The sequence below is a fragment of the Octodon degus genome, unplaced genomic scaffold (genome assembly GCF_000260255.1).
Source record: "Octodon degus isolate 3935 unplaced genomic scaffold, OctDeg1.0 scaffold00082, whole genome shotgun sequence".
Lineage (NCBI taxonomy): Eukaryota > Metazoa > Chordata > Mammalia > Rodentia > Octodontidae > Octodon > Octodon degus.
This window is the reverse complement of record NW_004524658.1, coordinates 1,518,667-1,538,183: the sequence shown is the minus strand read 5'-3', so window position 1 is coordinate 1,538,183 and position 19,517 is coordinate 1,518,667. Positions and strand designations below refer to the sequence as shown.

The window sequence follows — 19,517 nt, the reverse complement described above, 5'->3', positions numbered from 1 at the left end:
ATCCATTATTACTACTCACACCTTGGAAATCACGGCATACAAGGCCCATACTGTGGACAAAATTTCCTACAAGCTCTTATAACATAATATTTTTTAACTGAATGAGCAGAATCCTAGTCTTAGCTATTACAATTCCATAGCTACAAAGTGTCCGGTCTTTCGGGTTTAGTCAGTACAGGGCAGTGTGGGACAGGACAGAATCATAGAAGTATCTCAGTCCTAGATCACACAGCGTGCATTAATTGCAGTGCTTCAAGACTCACGTATTTAGTAAGGGAGTGTCCCCCGAGCCTGGGTAAGGCTCTGGGGTGCACAGTTTGTCCATTTGATGGCACTGTCATGAGTCCCCTTGCCCCAGTCTTTCAAAAATATTTAATACAGAGAGCTAGACCTTTGAAGAAGGAAGGGAACCTGAGTGAAAAGTTACCTTTAAGTTTGAAACAAGAACATATTAATTAAAATTTTTTTAAATTATATGTTGTTTTAAGTTATTTTGTAGCCATTTTCTCAACTGAGCTTTCTATGGAAATGCTTATAAATGCACAGCGTACCCAGGAAGGAAAGTGAAGCCGGTGACAGGAGCCCTGCTTATGTTACGGATGCCCCTGACAATACTGCCAGCCTTTAACATGGTTTTATTTAGTTATTACAACTATCTCTCTGTAAATGACATTTAGGATTATTTAAGATTATGTTGTAATCCTTTTAATCCTTGGTGCTTTAAATTTCAGGCTAAACACCAAAGAGCAAACTAGCACTTAGCAGGAATGTTTAAAACATGTGATTTGAACATAATTCTTTTTATTCACTGCTTCCCTGATGAAGAACTAGTGTTGCTCTTAAGTTAACTAAGGAAACTTGCGTCACAGCTCATTACAAATCACTTGGCTGCTAAATGTTTGCTCAAGCTATATCAGACTTGTGATAGTCCTTGACAATTACGCTCGCCACAGAATTAAACAAAGGTTAGCAGCAACAGACATTTACTAATTTAACTTTGAAACTGCGCTACCCACCATAATTACAAAGTATCTTTCTGGTTCAGAGCATGTGTAAGTGCTCCTTCTTTCTCGAAGACCAGCTATGTACACATGCATATCTTTTAACACGTTATAACATACCTAGACAAAATTTATAATAGGAGTCCACAATGTTTTAAAATAAACATTACTTAGTATTAAGTATTACCAATTAGGCCATGGTTTTGAGGTTTAATTACCAAACTTTAAGGCTACTATGATGTTACCATTTTTTCAATCAAACGATTGACTCCACAGCACAAGTTTAAATGTACTTTTACCAAGAAGGAAACTTTGTTTTTAATACAAAGAGAAAACAAAGCAGTGGAATGTCCAAACACTGTGGTCAGTGAAGATTTTCCTTTCTGTATATCTGTGTCACACTGTGTACTCCTGAGACTTTCAAACATATCTCAGGCCCTTCACAATTTTTTGTTTGGTTCTCTATTCATTGTGAATTTGAGTTCTTTGCAGAGAGTGTACTTGTGGGGCATGTAAATGGTAATCCATCAAGATTTTAAAAGCAGATGTCAAATTTTAAATTATTCCTAATTTTGCTCTACTTTGATTTTTCTTGAACTAAAAATCTCAATAGTCATTTGCTATCTGTAATCTATAATTCATAGGCAGAAATTGAACACCAAGCCTAATTCAAACTTGAAATTCTGAAGCTATTTCTGAAGTAGCACATCAGCTGAAGCAATGATGGTCTTTTTGCAGTCAGGAGGAAGCACTTCAGTATTCTGTAGGTAATGAGACCCTTGCACACACACTCAAATACCCAGCAACGCCTTAATATGATGTTTTGTGACATAATCATGTTTATTCTGACCATTTGAGAGTGAGATCAGCTAATGTAGCTAATCAAATATTGATGCAAGTCATCCAGATTGAGCTGTCTAGTAAATCCTTTGCAATGCTTTTTCGTTAAGAGAACTATGAAAGCTGTTTATATTGTTTGTCGCAAAAGGCTTAGTTCAAAGTACACCTCTACGGATTTACATTTGAGGATTTTTACCTCTACGGATTTACATTTGAGGATTTTTACCTGAACTCATGTGCGTAAGTGTTGAGAAGAGCTCAGCATGAAAACAAAAACAAAAACAAAAACAAAAAACAACCTTAAGTCAGACAAAATGAATGAAGCAAAGGATTAAACTTGAATCTTTCTTATTTCTCTAAAACTCCAAGAAAGACCAAATAAATAAATAATACATAAGTGAATAAATGTAAGAATGAAGCCCCATGAATTGTTCTATTAAATGACCAAAATAGCTTGCAGTATTTTTGCCCTCCAAAGTATGATCCTCAAACTAAGAATATTTTTATTATTTTTAGAAGTACTTATATTCAGAAGCATGAACAATAGATAGAAAATTGCAAGAGGAGACAGTAATATTCAGAACAGATTAGGATGATAGATACCACAAGTACAGGCAATTTAAATATATACATATGCAGTATGCTCATAATTCTACCCAGATATGTTAAGATTTGCAGTACTATGTATATTATTGTGGTGTACCTCAGTTTTCATTGATTCCTAGGAGACACTGCAAAATAAAAGCCCATTTTCCAAAATTTTGATTGCCCAAGAATTGTCCATATATTTGAACTTAATGTTTCATTTTACAATTTAAGTTATTAAGATCTAAACTCACAATACATAAAATACTAAAACATTTAGCTTATCTGATAATCTGAGTAGTCATAGAGACTAAGAATAAAACCACTCTTTTTTTAAAAAGTGAGAAAATAAGCAAAAAAAAATCAAGAAACTGGAGAAAAGGATATATTCTGAACTATGGCCACTCACTTTAAAACAAAATGTATTTTCCTACTGTTCTCTAAAACAATAATTGCTCTTGACTTAGACCGTTGTCTTCTAAGTGTGCCTGGCGGGTTTCTTGCCTCTTTCTCTACCCACATTTCTACCTTCCTCCCTCCCATTCATTCCTGCTTGCTTGTTTCCTTCCTTCCTTCTTTTATAAACATTCCATGTTTAATTGGAAAATAAAAATGACATATATTTTCTCAATATCAGTCTTGGTAAAACAATATACTGAGGACTAAAATTTCAGTTAGATGACTTATTTTATAATATTTACAGCTCTTAAAATCTGGAAGGACTTAAATTATTTGAGTACACCTGGGTCAGCACCTAGTAAAAGCAATGCCTGCTGGTAAGCAGGATTTCCCCTCAGTGAGGTCAGGAGGAGAAGGGATGCTGCCTATGCTACTGTATGGCTCAATGCATCAACTTTAGCACAGCGTATGAGAATAGCAGAATTTCTCCAAGGAACAAAATTCCCTGAGAAGAAATTTATTGTAAAAAATTACAATAGTCTGGGTCTCTCTGTGAATAAATGACACTAAATCTAAAGATACCTATGTAAATATATATTAATAATTTTTATTTACATGGATACACTTGCAATATATAATAATTACATTCATCAGGAGGAGTTGGCACAAATACATAATAATAAAAAACTATAATTATATATATACATATATACTTATTGATTAATTTGGGAATATAAAAGATAAATTTCATATCAAAATGGAAAGAAATTCATCTCTACAATCTAAAACTATCAATTGCCATTAGAAATCATGTCAAATGATCTTATTTAGTTTGCATCAAGTGTGAAATATTAAATTTTGTAATTGTTATCACATAAGGATTTCATCAAGTCCTTTGCCATCAATAAAATCAATACAATATGATTATTCATCATGACTTTTTCTCTAAATGTAAAGCACTAAATATAAAATGATTCAATTTTTCCAGCTCTTTGGCTTTCTTTCTCTTACACTGATAAATCTAATCAATGACTAGAAACCAGAAATAGGAATTTTTGACAATAGTTTATAATTAATGTATTGTGTATGTTTGAAAGTTGTACACCGCATCTACTTAAATAAAATGTTCTGAGTTAGAACTCCAAACACTTCAGAAATACATTGCAAAAGTCAATGCTTTTTATGAAACTAATCAAGATGCACCATATATTTTTCTGTTTAGAAGGCAACGAGTCACCAGGGAAAAACAACAAAACAAACCAAAGATCCAACAAGGAAGAGGAGCCGGACTTTCATAATGACCTTCAGACAACTGGTTCATGCACATGAAAACATCACAAGAAGATGGTCTTATTTGATTACCCAAGAGAGTTCAGATTTAGAAAGAATAGAAATAAATTGAATATATGTAACATTCTTACCTGAAAGACATTCTTTCTGCTTGATTTTTCCTTGGTCCATTCAATATGTGCTCCACACAAATCCACACTTTCTGGTTTGTGCCCAGTTTTCTGTAAACAAAAATGAAATATGAATAAAAAGCACACATCATTGGAAATGCATGTCAGAGAAAATAAGAGTTTATTGAGTTAGAAGCTATACATATTTATGATTAAGTAAAGGCCTATCTCTTTTTTTTCTTCCAAGGAAAACCTAATTTATAGGACTTTTTATTTGGAACTTTATACTGTCTAGTATTAGAAGTCTATTTCATAATGTAATTCATTAATTATAAATAAGAAAAAATAATTAAAATGCTGATATTTTGAAAGAATGCTAATTAATGATCTTAGTAATTTTTTAATGTAGAAATTTATTATTCAGTGGATAATGTATATTGAAAGCATTTTAAGCCATCTACTTATACCCAAAAGTAAAGAAATGTAATTTAAGAAATAATAATGTAATGAAAAAATTCTTACACATCATTTATCTTTGAGACTTTAACAGGCTTACTTAGGACCTGGCTATGTCATCTTAACATACTGAACAAGTAGATCATTTAATCTTAAAGTCTCTGGCAAGTTTGTGTTTCATAAGTTAACAAATTTAATAAATATTAAGTATTAACTATGTGCCTTTTCAAAACTCATTATTTAAACTTTGAAGACATGACATATGAGTGTGTCTATAATTTTATTTAATAAATTGAGTTTAACCAAATAGATTAAAATGCGTGTCTTTTTTTTTTACATAAGTAAAATGTGGATGTTATTGAAAGTTATTTTGTTTAAGTAACACTTAGTGAGCAATTAATAGAAATCTTAAAAGCATTTTCCTAAATATTTATATCTAATTAAAGTGAATTTTTATAATATTAAATTTATACCATTTCAACTTTACACAAAAGCTTAGTAATTTGGAAATTTTATTACTATTTTTCAAAGAGTATCAACTTTCAAAGAATTCCCAACTATTTTCACGTGGTCTGAGGTAATCTATATGTTTCTATAAATTCCACAATTTTTCTCAAGTATTTCTCCATTGAGTAGTTCAAAATATTATTGTACCAGACTTACAAACATTTCAGGGCTTTTTTCAACAGCAAGAGCTTTAGCTTAAAATACGAAATTATGATGGAATAATAAAAATGTTAAAAGAAACTCTCTGTTTGTGATTATTGTCTCTGAGCTGCTATGTCCAGTGTTATCAGTTTAGTATCAATAGACTGATTAGGCAAGAAATTTCTTCAAAAGTCAATGGTGGGGCTGGGCAGATAGCTTGCCCATCTAAGCACTGCCTGGCAAGTGGAAGTATCTGGGTTTGATTCTTGGCACTGCATGTCGTGTGGGCCCAGGAACCTTACACATGCTGTGCTGGCCACTATCGTTGGGTGTGGCGGCACATGCCTGTAATCCCAGTGCTGGGGAGGCTGAGACAGGAGGATCACTACAGTCTAAGCTATGTAGAGAGACCCTGTACCAAAAAAAAAAAAAAAAAAAAAAAAAAGAAGTGGTGACATTTTTTGTTTTGGGTAATTTTTCAGTAATTTAAAAATTATAAAGCCAAATAGAAATTCATCTGGCACTATGCCAATGGGCAGCATTCTTTTATTCTGATATCGAACAAGAACCTCATGTTCTGTCCACGAGGGTGAGCTGTGCTCCTTACACATCCTTCAATAGAGAGAGATCTCCACTAGCTAACTCATGAAATGCCATACCAGCAGCCACTGCTATGAAAGACCTCAAAGCAAAATAATTATGTCTATTTTGAAGTGATTTGTGATGAAGAATTACTAAAAATAGCAAGATACTTTTGTAGAGTAAATTTTAAGACATCCAGAATCAACAAAGATAGTCATTTTGGCTCTCAATGGGCTTATCTCTCTCGACGATGCAGGCAGGAGGAAAGGGTGGTAATATTCTATACAAGCAGTACTTTGTATATGCCAAATATTGCCCTAATTGCTTTAAAACTAAGACCTCATTTCATTCTTATAACAGTAACAGGTAGTTCTTCTGGTTACCACCATGCTACAGGCAACATACTAGGGATGTGGCTGAACCTTCCCAAGGCAATTCATCATAAAGAGGAGGGCAAGAATTCAAATGGAAGCAATGTCACTCAAAGTCTATTATGAGCCAGCACGCCATCCTCAAAAACCACATGTGCACTCCAATCATACTCATGGCTAAAGATAATTTAGGTTTTTGTTTTCTCTACATGCCAGGACAGACATATTGGTGTTGTGTTTGTCTTCTGCTAAAGTTGATCTTGCTTAGGTCCCGAACCATGTGTTCACCTGGACTACTTCCCAATTATTAGACGACTGGCTCCTGACCTTCAGCTCTTGGCTGAGGTCTTTTGTCACAGATATGTTTTGATGGTGCTATAAAAAAGAACTATACTCCAGCACTCCCAGTGCTCTCTGTTCCATTTCTTCTTTTATTTGCATGTCTTCTAAACAAAATTAACATATATATTTTTATATACTGTTTATGTTTCCCTCACTACAATTAAGCTCCCTGAGCTAAGGACTTCCTTGCTTTTTTCCACTGATTTTCCCAACGTGTGGAACCATGGTTGGCTCATATTTGTTGTTCAATGAATATTTGCTGAGTTCATGAATGAAGAAAAAATTATCAAAATGCATTGAGCTTTGTGCCTTGGAAGGAAAGCATGGATATCTTAAAATTCCCAATTTCACAGCAATTAAGATTTGTGATTTTTAGAATAAAGCAGTCTTTTGCCTGTGATTTGGAAATACGATATATGACTTAATAGGTTCATGTACAAAATGAATGTGGGATTCCACATTTCAATGTACCAGGAATTTATGGCACAGTAATTATGTGCCAGTGATTTGGCTTCTTTTTATTCCAGATACTGGGATGTTAGATAAAGAAAATACTAACTCTTCTTTTAAAAATTCCATAATTTATCAGGATGGTGGATGTGTGCAATCCTGACCTCTGGGATGCTAAGGCGGTGGCGTCAGGAGTTCTAGCCCAGCTGAGGCGACCTAGAGGACTTGGTGGGAAAAAGGGTGGATGAGGATGTAATTCCACGTGAAAGGCTCTGGCTTCACACATGGCGTGCAAAAAGAAAAGGAAAAACAAAAAGAACAAAGGAACAGGCTTCATAGTGTCAGCCTGAAACATCGATTATGCCAAACTTAGTTTAAACGTCCTGTATCAGCCTTAGATTCAATATAAATGTGTACACTGTTATATGATGTAGAGCTAGAGGAAATTGATAGGTAAGCATGGTGTAAGCTTTCAGAGTCTTCTCCTTCTCTGGCTGCAGCAATCTCCAAATGCTCTCTTCAGCATAGCAAGCCCAGTCCCATGGCTGGGGCACTAAGCTCCAGGTTATTACAATCCAAACTTCTTCCTTCACACTTCATCATCTTGCGATGCTCATTTCCTGTGACCTTCCCCACTAGGACTGTGCCTTGTGTCTCACTCTGTAAGCTCACAGCTTCCCCTCTGCTCAAGTCAGCAATTCCACTATGCTTCTCCTCCAATGAATCCCACTTTCTGAGTTCTTGCTTTCATTCTGTTCTTTCAGCTGCTTCTGATGTTTTTTTAAAACCTCTATGTAGTCTTCCAGTCTCTCAAGTCCTTCCTGGCTTCACTCCCCCCACCTTTTTTTAAAAAAAACATTTTAGCAAAGGGTCTACAGGGTGTTCAGGGTCTCACTACTAGATCAGACTCGTAGTGATTGCCTGTTTACAGCCTCCCAAGAGTTGGGATTACAGGTGCGCGCCACCATCCCCAGTTTCAGTCGCCAGTTCAGGGCGCCGCATGGCAGATCCAGGGATTGAACCCAGCCCCTGTACCTGCTTGCAGGTGCTTTAAATCGCTGAGCTATTTGGCCAGCCCTTTCATTCCCTTTTATGTCCAAACCCAAGTCACTGATCCAGCCTTTGCATAAGCACCCTCCCTGTCCTCCAGGGACAACTCTCTCATTGACTTCTTCCAATATTCTTCCTCATCCCTCCCAGTTGTGCAGAAAGAACTTTGGACTTTGCAGGAAAGTAACTTTGAAAATATTAGTTACCCTCTTCACTGTACTTTCACTCTGCTTAGTAAGTTTTGACATTCCTTGCCACTTCCTCTGTGTCCTCCTGTGAGCTATTGCCCAAAATGCACTCCTTCCAAGTCTGTCTCATCAAAGAGTTTGTACCTACAGAACAGAGATCAAAGAACTAGCTAGAAATCCTTGAGTCTCCCTATTTTCAATCTTTATAATTAAAATGAATAAATAAACATAACCTTTAATGAATGCTTCCTTTATGCCTTGCCCTCTGAAAGCTATATACTGAATTCCTGTTCATTCTTTACAACAGTTTTGTGCAGTTACTACCATTGCCTTCAATCTGAAAAAGAAGAAACTGAAAAGAGAACTGGCCACACATTTAGTATATACTTAAGCTTAGACATGAATTTCCTCTTATCCAACTCCAAGTCCCTAGTTCTTGATCACAACACCATACACAGCCTCTTCACACTCATCTTTTCTTCCCACTGCTACATGTACAGAGCAAGGCCTTTTCGGGTTCATGAATAAGATTTCACATGTTCCATTTCTCCTATATAAATGTCACATTTCCTACTTTCTCTTCTTGTCCAAGAATTCTAGACCTACTCCGTGACTCTTGTCCACCTGTTAACTGTTTCATTCTTCATGAATGAGTAACATCTTTGAGCATTGAAATAACCAGGCCTGCCAGTGTCATATGGTACACAGGTGATTTGCAAGGCAAGTATTCCTCTATCTCAGAGGAAGAAAAACTTTTCAAGGTCAATGATAGGTCAGGATTTAAAGTTTCCCAGGCACCTTGCCCCAAACACTCTCCCTCTTGGTTTCCCAGGCACCCTCCCCCCAAACTCTGTCCCCCTAGGCCCCATGCAGAGCCAAGCTCCAAACCGCAGAACATGTCCACCTGACTTTGACCTGGGCAAGCAGCCACAAAACTCTCCTTTGTTAACATTAAAGGTTCCCCACAGACCAGCTCTGCCTGCGTCAGCTGTTTCAGCCCATGATCACCCTCCCTAAAAGATTGTATAAAGTCTCTTGTACCCCCTTTGTCACTGCTGTCTTTGCCTGCTAGACACCCAGCCTGTTTAATGCCCCCAGTAAATCCTCTACTTGCGTCAGAATGCCTGGTATGATGGATTGCGTGGGTTCGTACTTTACAGTCAAAGCTTAGCATTCTCTGTTTCAAATTTCATCCAATCTTGTACATTTCCTAGTTGTACCTTTTTTGCTACTCTCCCGTTCCTAAAGAGATCATATCCGTGGTCTGCTGCAATAGGTAAGTTGTTCCTGTTTTTTTTTTTTTTTAATATAGAAGGAAACCCAAACCCACTTTCTACTGCTAGAAAGCAGCACAGTCACCTATGTGAAAGCCTCTTTTCCTAATCGCTGTCCTTTCTTAGTCATCTCTTTACCCAGTTCATCTGAAAATTTCTTAGTGTGTCCCCTTCTACCTTCACCACTGATAGCCAAAACCTACAAACCCCAATGCCACACCTAGCTCCCAGTCTGTGCCTTGACCCTGTCTGAGCTCTTAGCTTCTCTCACCTGAGTTTTTCTAGCTCTCTTTTCTCTGGCCTGGCAAAATCTTTCAATTTCACATTTTGACTTTGTTTCCCCTAGGACACAAACCTCATATTATTTCTTCTGGAAAAGCTATTATCTACAAGAGTACATCCACGTCCCCAGCATAAACACACATTTGGATTTATGACTCTACACCCATCCTTCTTATTCCTTTCAACCCACTGTGCTTCCTCATCCAGTTATGCTAGATCTGTGGCAGTATCCAAAATGCAGCCTCTGTTCATGATGCTTGTAAACTATTAAGAAACTTACAAACTGGATGGATAATTATGAGAACAATATTCAGATTAACGCCAATGAATTGCTAAATAAAATGAATAATTCATCACAGAATGATGATTTAGGAAAAGACATACACATAGAAACGTGGGATACAATATCCACTTACCCTGATTTTGAAAACTGATCTTATGGCATCACTGAAGCAAGTAATAAAGATCTGAGGTAAGTTTAGAAATGTGATACAAATACTACAGGTTGTTAACATAAAATTAAAGCAAGTAAATTTATTGGCCTCAAGAAGAGAGAACTAAGGTAAATATGGTAGAAGACTACAACAATGATGCTAAGTAGGACTTTTTTTTCCACAAAGCCACAATAAGAGATGGAGGCCAAAATAACAACTTCAGGAACTACAGATTATTCAAAGGAAAGTTTTTCAGTGTGCTAAACACTGAAATAAATAAGTCAGAAAAGTTGTAGAATTTACTTGGAATACAATCAAGATTTTATTCAAAAAGCCGGAAGTTAAAGAACCCTTTAATAGAAAACATATTTCTGAAGCTATAGCTGTAAAACACAAGGAAAAAAGTCTGCTAATGAACTGCATGGTGCCAGTAGATGATATTTTACATCATTATAAAACTAAACTTTTAAAAATTTGACTAAATATAGATTTAAATCTAAGAACGTATGTATCATATCTTTTCTGGGATAAACTTAAAATAGAAATGACTGAATTTTTAAGCATTTAAAGAGAATTATTTAAGAGCTACTGCTTTTGGAAAAGAAAACATAAAAGCTTCTTTGTTGGAGAGATGTGAAGTCATTAGAACTGATCGGAGATCTTATCTACTTCTGATTTTTATTCTCGTAGTTCATTTTCATCAATTCTCAGTAATAGTTGGCAGATTATTTTCTGTATTTTTTCTGATTTTGATCACACTTTTAGGCTTAATTTTATATTTTTATGGGATATTTAGTGTCCACAGTTTTTTAAAAATGTATTTTAAGAAAACATTGATCACCAGATGCTATTTTGCTTGATAGTAATTTTCATCATGAAGACTGGGTGTGTATATAAGCGACAAATCATTGGGCCACTTATTTCCTTATTACTAGATATGTTTTTGAAGAAGATAAAGCTCAGATTTTATGAAGTAGGTTATTAAGTACCATGTTTTTATCTAGGATTAATTGCTATCCCAGAATATAGACTTAGATTGTCCTGATCATTTTGAAACATGAAACACAAAATCTGTTTAGAGGAATTAAGTTTTATCACATAACTCGTTTTGACTCTAGAAAATCGTTTATGGAGGAGGATGAAACTCACTTATAAATTCTCATTTGGGCAAACTGATTTAAGAAAGAGTGCTGAATGGATACCTGATCTCATTAATGTCTAAAGTATGGCTTCTGTCAACCTAGAAGAGGATACTTTGATTACAAGATGTGGGCTTTATGTATATGAATATAAATGATGTTAATAATAACTGAAATTGTTCCTACAGTGAAATTTCTCAGGATGTTACACAACTGAATCAAGCCAGATTTTAAGAAAAGTAAACATTTGTTAGTGATTTGGAACACTAGAATGCTGTGAGCTTTTTTGTTGTTTGCTTCTTTAAAGAGAAAATATCCTTTCCTTTTTAAGAGATATTGTTGTATTTCTGAATCAAGATCTTGCTAGAATGTGTAATATAGCTTCTATTTAGCCTACTTTTGTCGTATGCTAATACTGTTTTCCATTACATGTGAAGTGAGCAGCTCGGGCATGTTCTACACCTCTCCCCTGCCTCCTCAGAGGTGACTGTTACCCTTGCACACCTCTCCAGCTGCAACCATCGGTGAGCTGGTGATTGCCACTGCAGCCATTTGGTCCCACCAACTACCTTTAATACTAGACTTCCCTGCAAGCCTCCAGACCCTGACTTTCCACCACTTTCAGATTTGGCCGAACCTCTATTTGAGGGTGGTGGGTCTGAGTTTCCTGCTACCTAACTGAGAGAGCAGCTAAGGTCCGTATGGGGTAAGCAAGGAAAGAGTCAGGATGAGGAGCTTGAACCACAGAGAAACAAGAAACGGGATGGAGCACCGCAAGTAAACCATTTCCTGCAATCCCTAACACAGAGTGCCTCAAGTTCCCTTCAGATCATCTCTGTCCGTGGCTCCCTTCCCAGCCGACCTGCCATCTGCCCTGGTCCTCTCTCTGTGGATTTCTCTGGGGATGGGGAGCCAACACGGGGATGTGCATCCTGTGCTGCCTTCTCATATTCTCTGCCTCATTTCTTTTTTTCACTTCATTCTCCGTGTGGTAGACATTTACCTCCTAAATAAAACAGGACGCTTACACAGGGCTTTGTTTCCTAGGCAAGTACAGATGAGAGAATTGGTATTTCTTTTAGCGACAGGGAGGAATTTCTCCACCAAAATGGTACGCCATGCTCCATTTTTAACATGCCAGTGGGAAGCAGTTCCCTAACAGTGGTCCCAAGGAAATTTTTTCAAATATTCTTTGCATTGAAGTGTGATCAGGTACTTACTCTTATCACTAGACCATGAGCAAAAGGATGGAAGACTCTTCTGGGCTAAAGGCTTTAAAGGCATATGCAGAAATTTCTCCTCTTTCATCTGCCACTCTTCTTCATTTCTGTCCTTTGTTGCTCCATTTAGCAGAGGCAACAACAGCAGTAAATCCAATTAAGATTTACTGTGTTTTCTATATGCCAAGAAGGCTAAATTAATATTTCCAGTGACAGCTATACGAGGCGGGCAGCTAGATTACCCACTTTGCGGTGGAGGCAACAGGAATACAGTAACAAAGCATGAGTGTTATTTCTAGCCTTGATGAACTAATCTGAGAATTCCTATATCTACCTAATTTGTTATGCTGGTTCCAAGTGCTTTTTAATTCAGTGGTGAATTTTTAAGAAAGACTAAATATGTATATTCTGTAAATTTAAAAAATGGACTATAGAGGAAAAGTCCATTTTCATCTTAGAGAAATGCAAGCTTTAAAATAAATTTCATTGCATTGACCAAAATGATAAACCACAGAGAGTCAAGCTTCATAATTAAAGTAGTTTTCTGAGAGAGCCTAAGGTGAGGTTTATTGAGAGACAGTAAGCTATTATCCATTTATTAGGCATCCTATCAATTTCATAGATTTTTGTGGTTATTAAAAATTACATAAGATACAAAATTTATTATGGTTAATGGCCATATCTAGAGAAAATTATAACCAGAGAACATGGCTTCATTTACAGTAATATCGATTACTGGATTTTATTTTTTCCTCGCAAAGCTTTTTGTAATAGTACACTGGACTTCCTTTTCCTTTTTTTTCTTCCTTTATTTCTGTTTCTACCTGTTGTCCTTCAGATGTTGAACTATAGCTTTTTTTTTCATTATCAAATATATGGATTATGAGGATGTACGGTGATACATTCTACCTTTACTAATGAACTGAACCCGTGTAATCATGCTGATCTTGCAAGACCACTATAATTGTGAGAATTAAAATAGCAAAAAAAAAAAAAAAAAAAGACTTTAAATGTCTTCATCACACTAAGGATGGTACATTGTTGTTTTTGTCCATTTTTTCATAACCTTCTTGAACAGGGGTCTGTACAGAGCAGCGACGATGAACCTCTGCTGTGTGTGCCGTAGAGGCATGCAGAACCTTGCCATTGGAGGTGAGCCAAGTCGCCCCAGGACCACCTGGCAGCCAAGCGCTTAGGGTTCATTAGAGTTTTCCTTTGCAGTTTGGGTCCTTAGTCTCTAAAAGGTTCATTATCACGCCTATAGGGGTTCATTTCTTATTCCACAAGGATAAAATTATTAGATGCTCATTTTGTACCAAGCGCTCAATAATTCAGTAATTCATGAGCAGCTTTCTGATTGAAACTATTCTCAACTTTTTTCTGAATCGCATCATTTTTCTCTCACAACTAAGTTCATTTTGTGTTCAAGTTATGCTACAGTGTTCATATAGAACTATCAGACATATTACATTATGGAACTAACACTTGTATCCATTATTCACTTTGGAAGTAAACAATACTGAAAAGAGTAAACAAATTACCTTCCTGAGGGCTTTTATACTAATTTTCTTTTGCTGTCAAAGGCTAATTGAGGAGTTCAGTGAAGTAGAAAAGTTTTCTGTTTTTAAAATTTTTCTGTTTTGGAACTCATAGAAATAGACTGAGTAAAGAATCTAGCAGCTAGAAGCAGGGAGATGTTGGAAAAAGTAGAAAAGTTTAGTCAGACAAGAGAAAACTTTTTTATGACTATTGTATATCATATCATACAACTATTGTTGATGTAAACTTGAGTACTGCTCAAAGTAGATATTAAAAGTTATAATCACAGGTGATAGATCTGTTAGCTTTACTTAAGCATTCCCCAATATATACATCTACCAAACATCATGCTATATTTCATACATAAATAATTTAAAAAATGAATTTTCTAGTTATTGGCCTCTGATTAAAAGTAGTATTAGAATATAAAATTAAAAAAGCTATCAAGGGGCCAGGGAGATAGTTAAGTAGAATAAGTGCTTGCCTGGCAAGCTCAGGGTCCTGAGTTCAATCCCCAGTATGGAAAAAAAAAATAAAATAAAATAAAAAAGCCATTAACATAAGATCCTAGTATACATTGACCATTTAGGTTTTACACTGAGTATAATTGACTTAAAAGAGACAATTTAGGGGAGAAATATTCCCTAAAATGTTTATTCTGCTTTCAAATGCATGCTAAACATGATTCTGAGTTTTCTGGATGGTATGTAATGAATATAATAAAAATAGTGGATCTGATCCATACAGTTCATGAGAAAGAGAGTTGCTTACTCTGATTGTCTGCCGATATGGAGAAAAAAAGAAATTTCTCGATGTAGAAAGATTTTACCCAGTGCTTTTTTTCTCTTCAGTTGCATAACCCTGAAGAGATCCTCAGGCGTCCCATGAGTGGGCTTTCAGACTTGTAGCTGGCACCCTCAGGGTCCTCACACACCTACATCCCTGGAGTGGGATATGTTTCCTTCTCTTTAGATGATTTCCCCTTCTTGTTCTCTGCATTGGAACATCTTTAGAAATGTCAAAATATATGAGAATGTAAATTTTAGGAGGGTGAAAAGATATCATATAAATTACTAAATACACTGACAAACTTAGACACTTGGGAATTTTTTTCTACCAAGAAGAGCCTACAGGGCCAGGGACATAGCTTGGTGGCATAAGCTTCTGCCTGGCAAGCACAAGGCCATGAATTCAACCCCAGGACAAAAAACAAAACAAAACAAAAAGGAAGCATAATAAAGAGCCTAGACCTTATTGCTATCCATGTGCACAGATTTTTTTAGAATGTATCTGGCAATTGAGTCTGTCTTAGTTAGATATTTAATATCTGCTAGAAAGGGCCCCACATTGCCAACAGGATCTTTCTTTTCACAATCCTGCTGAGATCATCCAGTCAGTTCCATGCTAATTTTTGCAAATTAGATTACTTGCCCTTCCATAGGCTGTTCCTCAAATGGTTGTGAAGCACCTCCCACTCTAAGCAGTGCTCTAAGCCGTCTCCTAGAGGAATCACAAGATAGTCTGGACTGGGCATATCCACTCTAGGCCTCAGGGAACCTCTATTAAAATGTTCTCCAGACCAAGAGCAGCACATGCACAGTGCACTGTGAAGATAAAAGATACTGAGGACAATATTGACTAGGTAACAGGGAAAAGAGAGGGAGCCTTTGCAAAATGGAGAGGGAACAAGATGGAGAGGATGGAGGGAGAAAGGAGAAGGAAAAGGGATTGAAAAAAGAATTTAGATGTGTTAATGTATACATCCTGATTCACCATGATGAATGTAATCAATGGGTACCAAAACACATGCCAATCAAGAACCCATTTCACTGGGTAGATTTTTCCTCTCTTTAAAATAAAACCCCAAAACACACACACACACACACACACACACACACACACACACACACACGTATATTATATGTATTATAAAAAGTATAATATATAACAAATGTGTAATATATATCAAATTAAGTATTCATTTCTGTATAAAATGTATTTTTTTTCAGCATTACTCCATCAAAAATTCCATGCATCTTTTAAAAATATGCTCAGACATTGTATCCTTTATGAATGTAGTTAGGTTTTCTAACTGGAAGAAATTACTTTGGTTTCTGAGTTGCCATATGCCTAATCTAGATCTCTGTTTATTTTAGAGTAAATGCCAATGTCCAGCTTTTCATTATAGTTACTACTCAGTTCAAGGACACATGCTATGTTTGGTCCAAGATACTTCAGGGAAATGTCTGCACTAAACATTTTTGCATCTTCGAGAAAAGTCAGTACACTGGCTTACAAGCAGAGCTAGCTCAGTAACGTATGCAGAGTAAACAAATGGCTCTGAAATGAAGGCTGAACATTACTTGTAACAGCCTCTGTGAGAAGCCACCATCTCTTCCAAATCTATTGTTCTATAGCATATTTTCTTATGCCACTGTCACTTTCTTCATGGCTTATTATCATAAACTCATTTATGCTTCTGTCTCCCCTATCATATTACAAGCACTTTGAGAGCAGGCGTCATGTATTATTTGTCTAGGTATGTCTTGGGTTACATGACACCTGGTCGGGGTTGTTAATTATTCATTGAATAAACAAGTGAATGTATCCTCTCAATTAAAGTAATTCATCTCCTTGCAGTAATCCATCAGTGGGTTATGTTTAACCAGGAATGCAAATTTCCAATGATCTATCCATAGAGTTAGATGTTTACCCCACAAACCAAGCAGAAAGTCTAAATCATAAAGCACAGCAGGTACTGGGAGGCAATTGGCAATTGAAATGCCAGAGTCAGTCAAAATACATCCCTAATACTATGCATGTAGGTGTGTATGAAAAATATGCATAGGGCCTAGGCCTTGCAAAATAAGCCAAAAAGTGATTCTTTAGGATTTGTTTAGCACTGGATGAAAGAATAATGTGGATGCTTTTGGGGCACAAGTTTTACTTGTTAACCAAATAAGATGCAGCCACAGTCCAGGACAAATTAGTTTTCTTTCTTGGTTTAGCCCTAGATAAACTCCTTACTATCGTGACTCCTAATATTGGGTCAGATTGATGTTCAGTATGTATTTGTTGGAAGAAAAGCCACATAGGGTTATTCTAGCATGAAGATGCTAGGAGAATACCAGCATGACTTTCTAAAGACTTGCCCCTGCTTGAAGATCTCAGTCCATGGTACTCTTCCTGAGACTGTGCTTTCATCCTATCTTTCAAGTGAACAAAAAATTCACTTCTCTTTTTAGCACACAGTCCCTACCCATTGTTGGTCACTGTTCCTGTGTACTTTTCCCTCTGAGTTCTTTGCCCACAAAACTCCACAGAGTGAAAGTAAAATCATCCTCCAAGTTCAATTCAAATCTCTCACAGATGTGAGCACTCCTTTCTTCACACTCTAAAAACAAAAACTCTTTAATGTTTCTTGTTTCATCTCATCCTATTTTTTGGAATGGATTTTATAAGGCAAAGACTATATCTCGATTATATCTTCATCCCTTACATGTAGCCCTAACGAGCAAGCTGTTCATTGTAGGATTTCAATACATATTCTTATGAAGTATTTTCCACCAAGGCATATATAAATAGCACAAACTTGATTAACCAAATGCGTACTTAAATTAAACTAAGGTAGACTTTAATGAGAAGCTACGTTATTCGTATCAACTTTCCCACTGAAAACAATGAGAAGTGTTGGATAAAAGTTTTCTTTTAAAAATTACCTTAAAAGCATTGAAAGTCTAAAAGACTGCCAGGATAAATATTTTTGTGAAGCAGAAATCTGAAACTAGAAGGGGAAGCTAAATATCAAAGCAACATAACTGCATGTTTTCTAATGTCATTTGTTTATGCTCCAAATTTAAACTTTGGTCAATCAGCTTCACAAGGTCTTATATTATGATTAACGAGAACTAATGTGAAACTGTTTTCTTTACTTCCATCCCAAGAGAGAATAGAAAAGTCAAGCTTTGTAGATGAGTCACATAAAATTTGAAAGCAAAGAGTAGTGAAGAATACTGTCCCTGAGACATTGTAGCAAAGTTATCATTCTACAATTATGTAGCTATAAACTGAGAGTTTTGTGTTATAAACTGAGTTAACCAGTCACTGGGACAGTCTCAATACTCTTGAGAAAAATGTAGAAAGCTTGGGAGCAAAAATCACTTAACCCAGGTTTGAGAGAATCTCCCATAATAATATTTCAACCACACTGATTAGCATACAGTCAAAGATGACCAGATACACAAGGAAGCCAAGCAGAGTGAACAAGAACCAGCAAAAACACTGGCACAGACTTCAAATGTTAGAATCACAAGATAGGTTACAAAACAACTAAGTATGTTCCCTACTTTTAGCAAATTAAAGAAAGCCTTGAAAATGCTTGCAGAAAACAATTAATTACACAAGTAAAAAATATTTTTTAAAAAGAAAACAATTTAGAAATAAAAATTCAAATAATTATAATTAAAAATGTTAGTAACATAAGGAGATTTAATTAATTAAAGAACTGGAATAGAAATAAAGAATAATTATTTGCCATACATCTCAGAAAGACAAAAATATAGAATAAACAAGATTTGCAGATTCAGGTAGCAGATTTAGGGTGGGTTTTGCTTCAGGCTTTAGAGGAACACAACAGAGGATGGAAAGGGGACACATTTGAAAAGATAGTAGTTAAAAACTTGCTACAACATATTCCTGACAATAAAAGCCCATTTCAAAATGTAGAACACCCTAGGAAAGAAACATAAAAATAAATTTTATCCATGTGTATCATGATGAAAATACAGAAAACAAAGGTAATGAAAAAAACGTTGAGAACAACCATGACATAGCAGTTATAAGTAATTTCTTGACTGTAATGACAGATGAAGAAAGCAATAGAGTTATGTCTTTGATATACTGATAGACAATATCAACTAAGATTTCTAGCTCTGGAGAGAATATGCATTTCTAGAGCAAGGAGAAACAGAGGTTTTGAATAAGCAGATAGTGAGAAAGGATCTCACTACAGTATCTTAATACAGGAACTTCTCAGAATTCACTTCAAGTCAAAGGAAAAGTGACCCTAGAAGGCAAGTCTAAGATTCTGGTAGACATAAACATCAAAGAACGCTGAAAATATTTTACAAATGTAAATCAACATTAATTCTACAGAGAAGAATAACTAATGTCTTATGGTATTAAGAAAACAAATTATGGACTCAGTCCTAGCCCAGGCCTGATGACATGATACTTTACTTGGAAGACCCAAAAAACTCCACCAAGAAGCTACTAGAATTAATACAGAAATTCAGTAGCATAGCAGGTTATAAAGTCA

At 35.9% G+C, this 19,517-nt stretch overlaps 1 protein-coding gene across 3 annotated transcripts in view; it reads right to left on the bottom strand.

The window, feature by feature from the left end:
- Nucleotides 1–19,517, bottom strand: part of Arhgap15 (Rho GTPase activating protein 15) — a 662,961-nt gene that overhangs the window by 522,448 nt on the left and 120,996 nt on the right. For all 3 annotated transcript variants that reach the window (XM_004636636.2, XM_004636635.2, XM_023721429.1), the window contains one exon: nt 4,247–4,336. In XM_004636636.2, the coding sequence (XP_004636693.1) occupies nt 4,247–4,336 (90 nt within the window). The remainder of the gene's footprint in view (nt 1–4,246; nt 4,337–19,517) is intronic.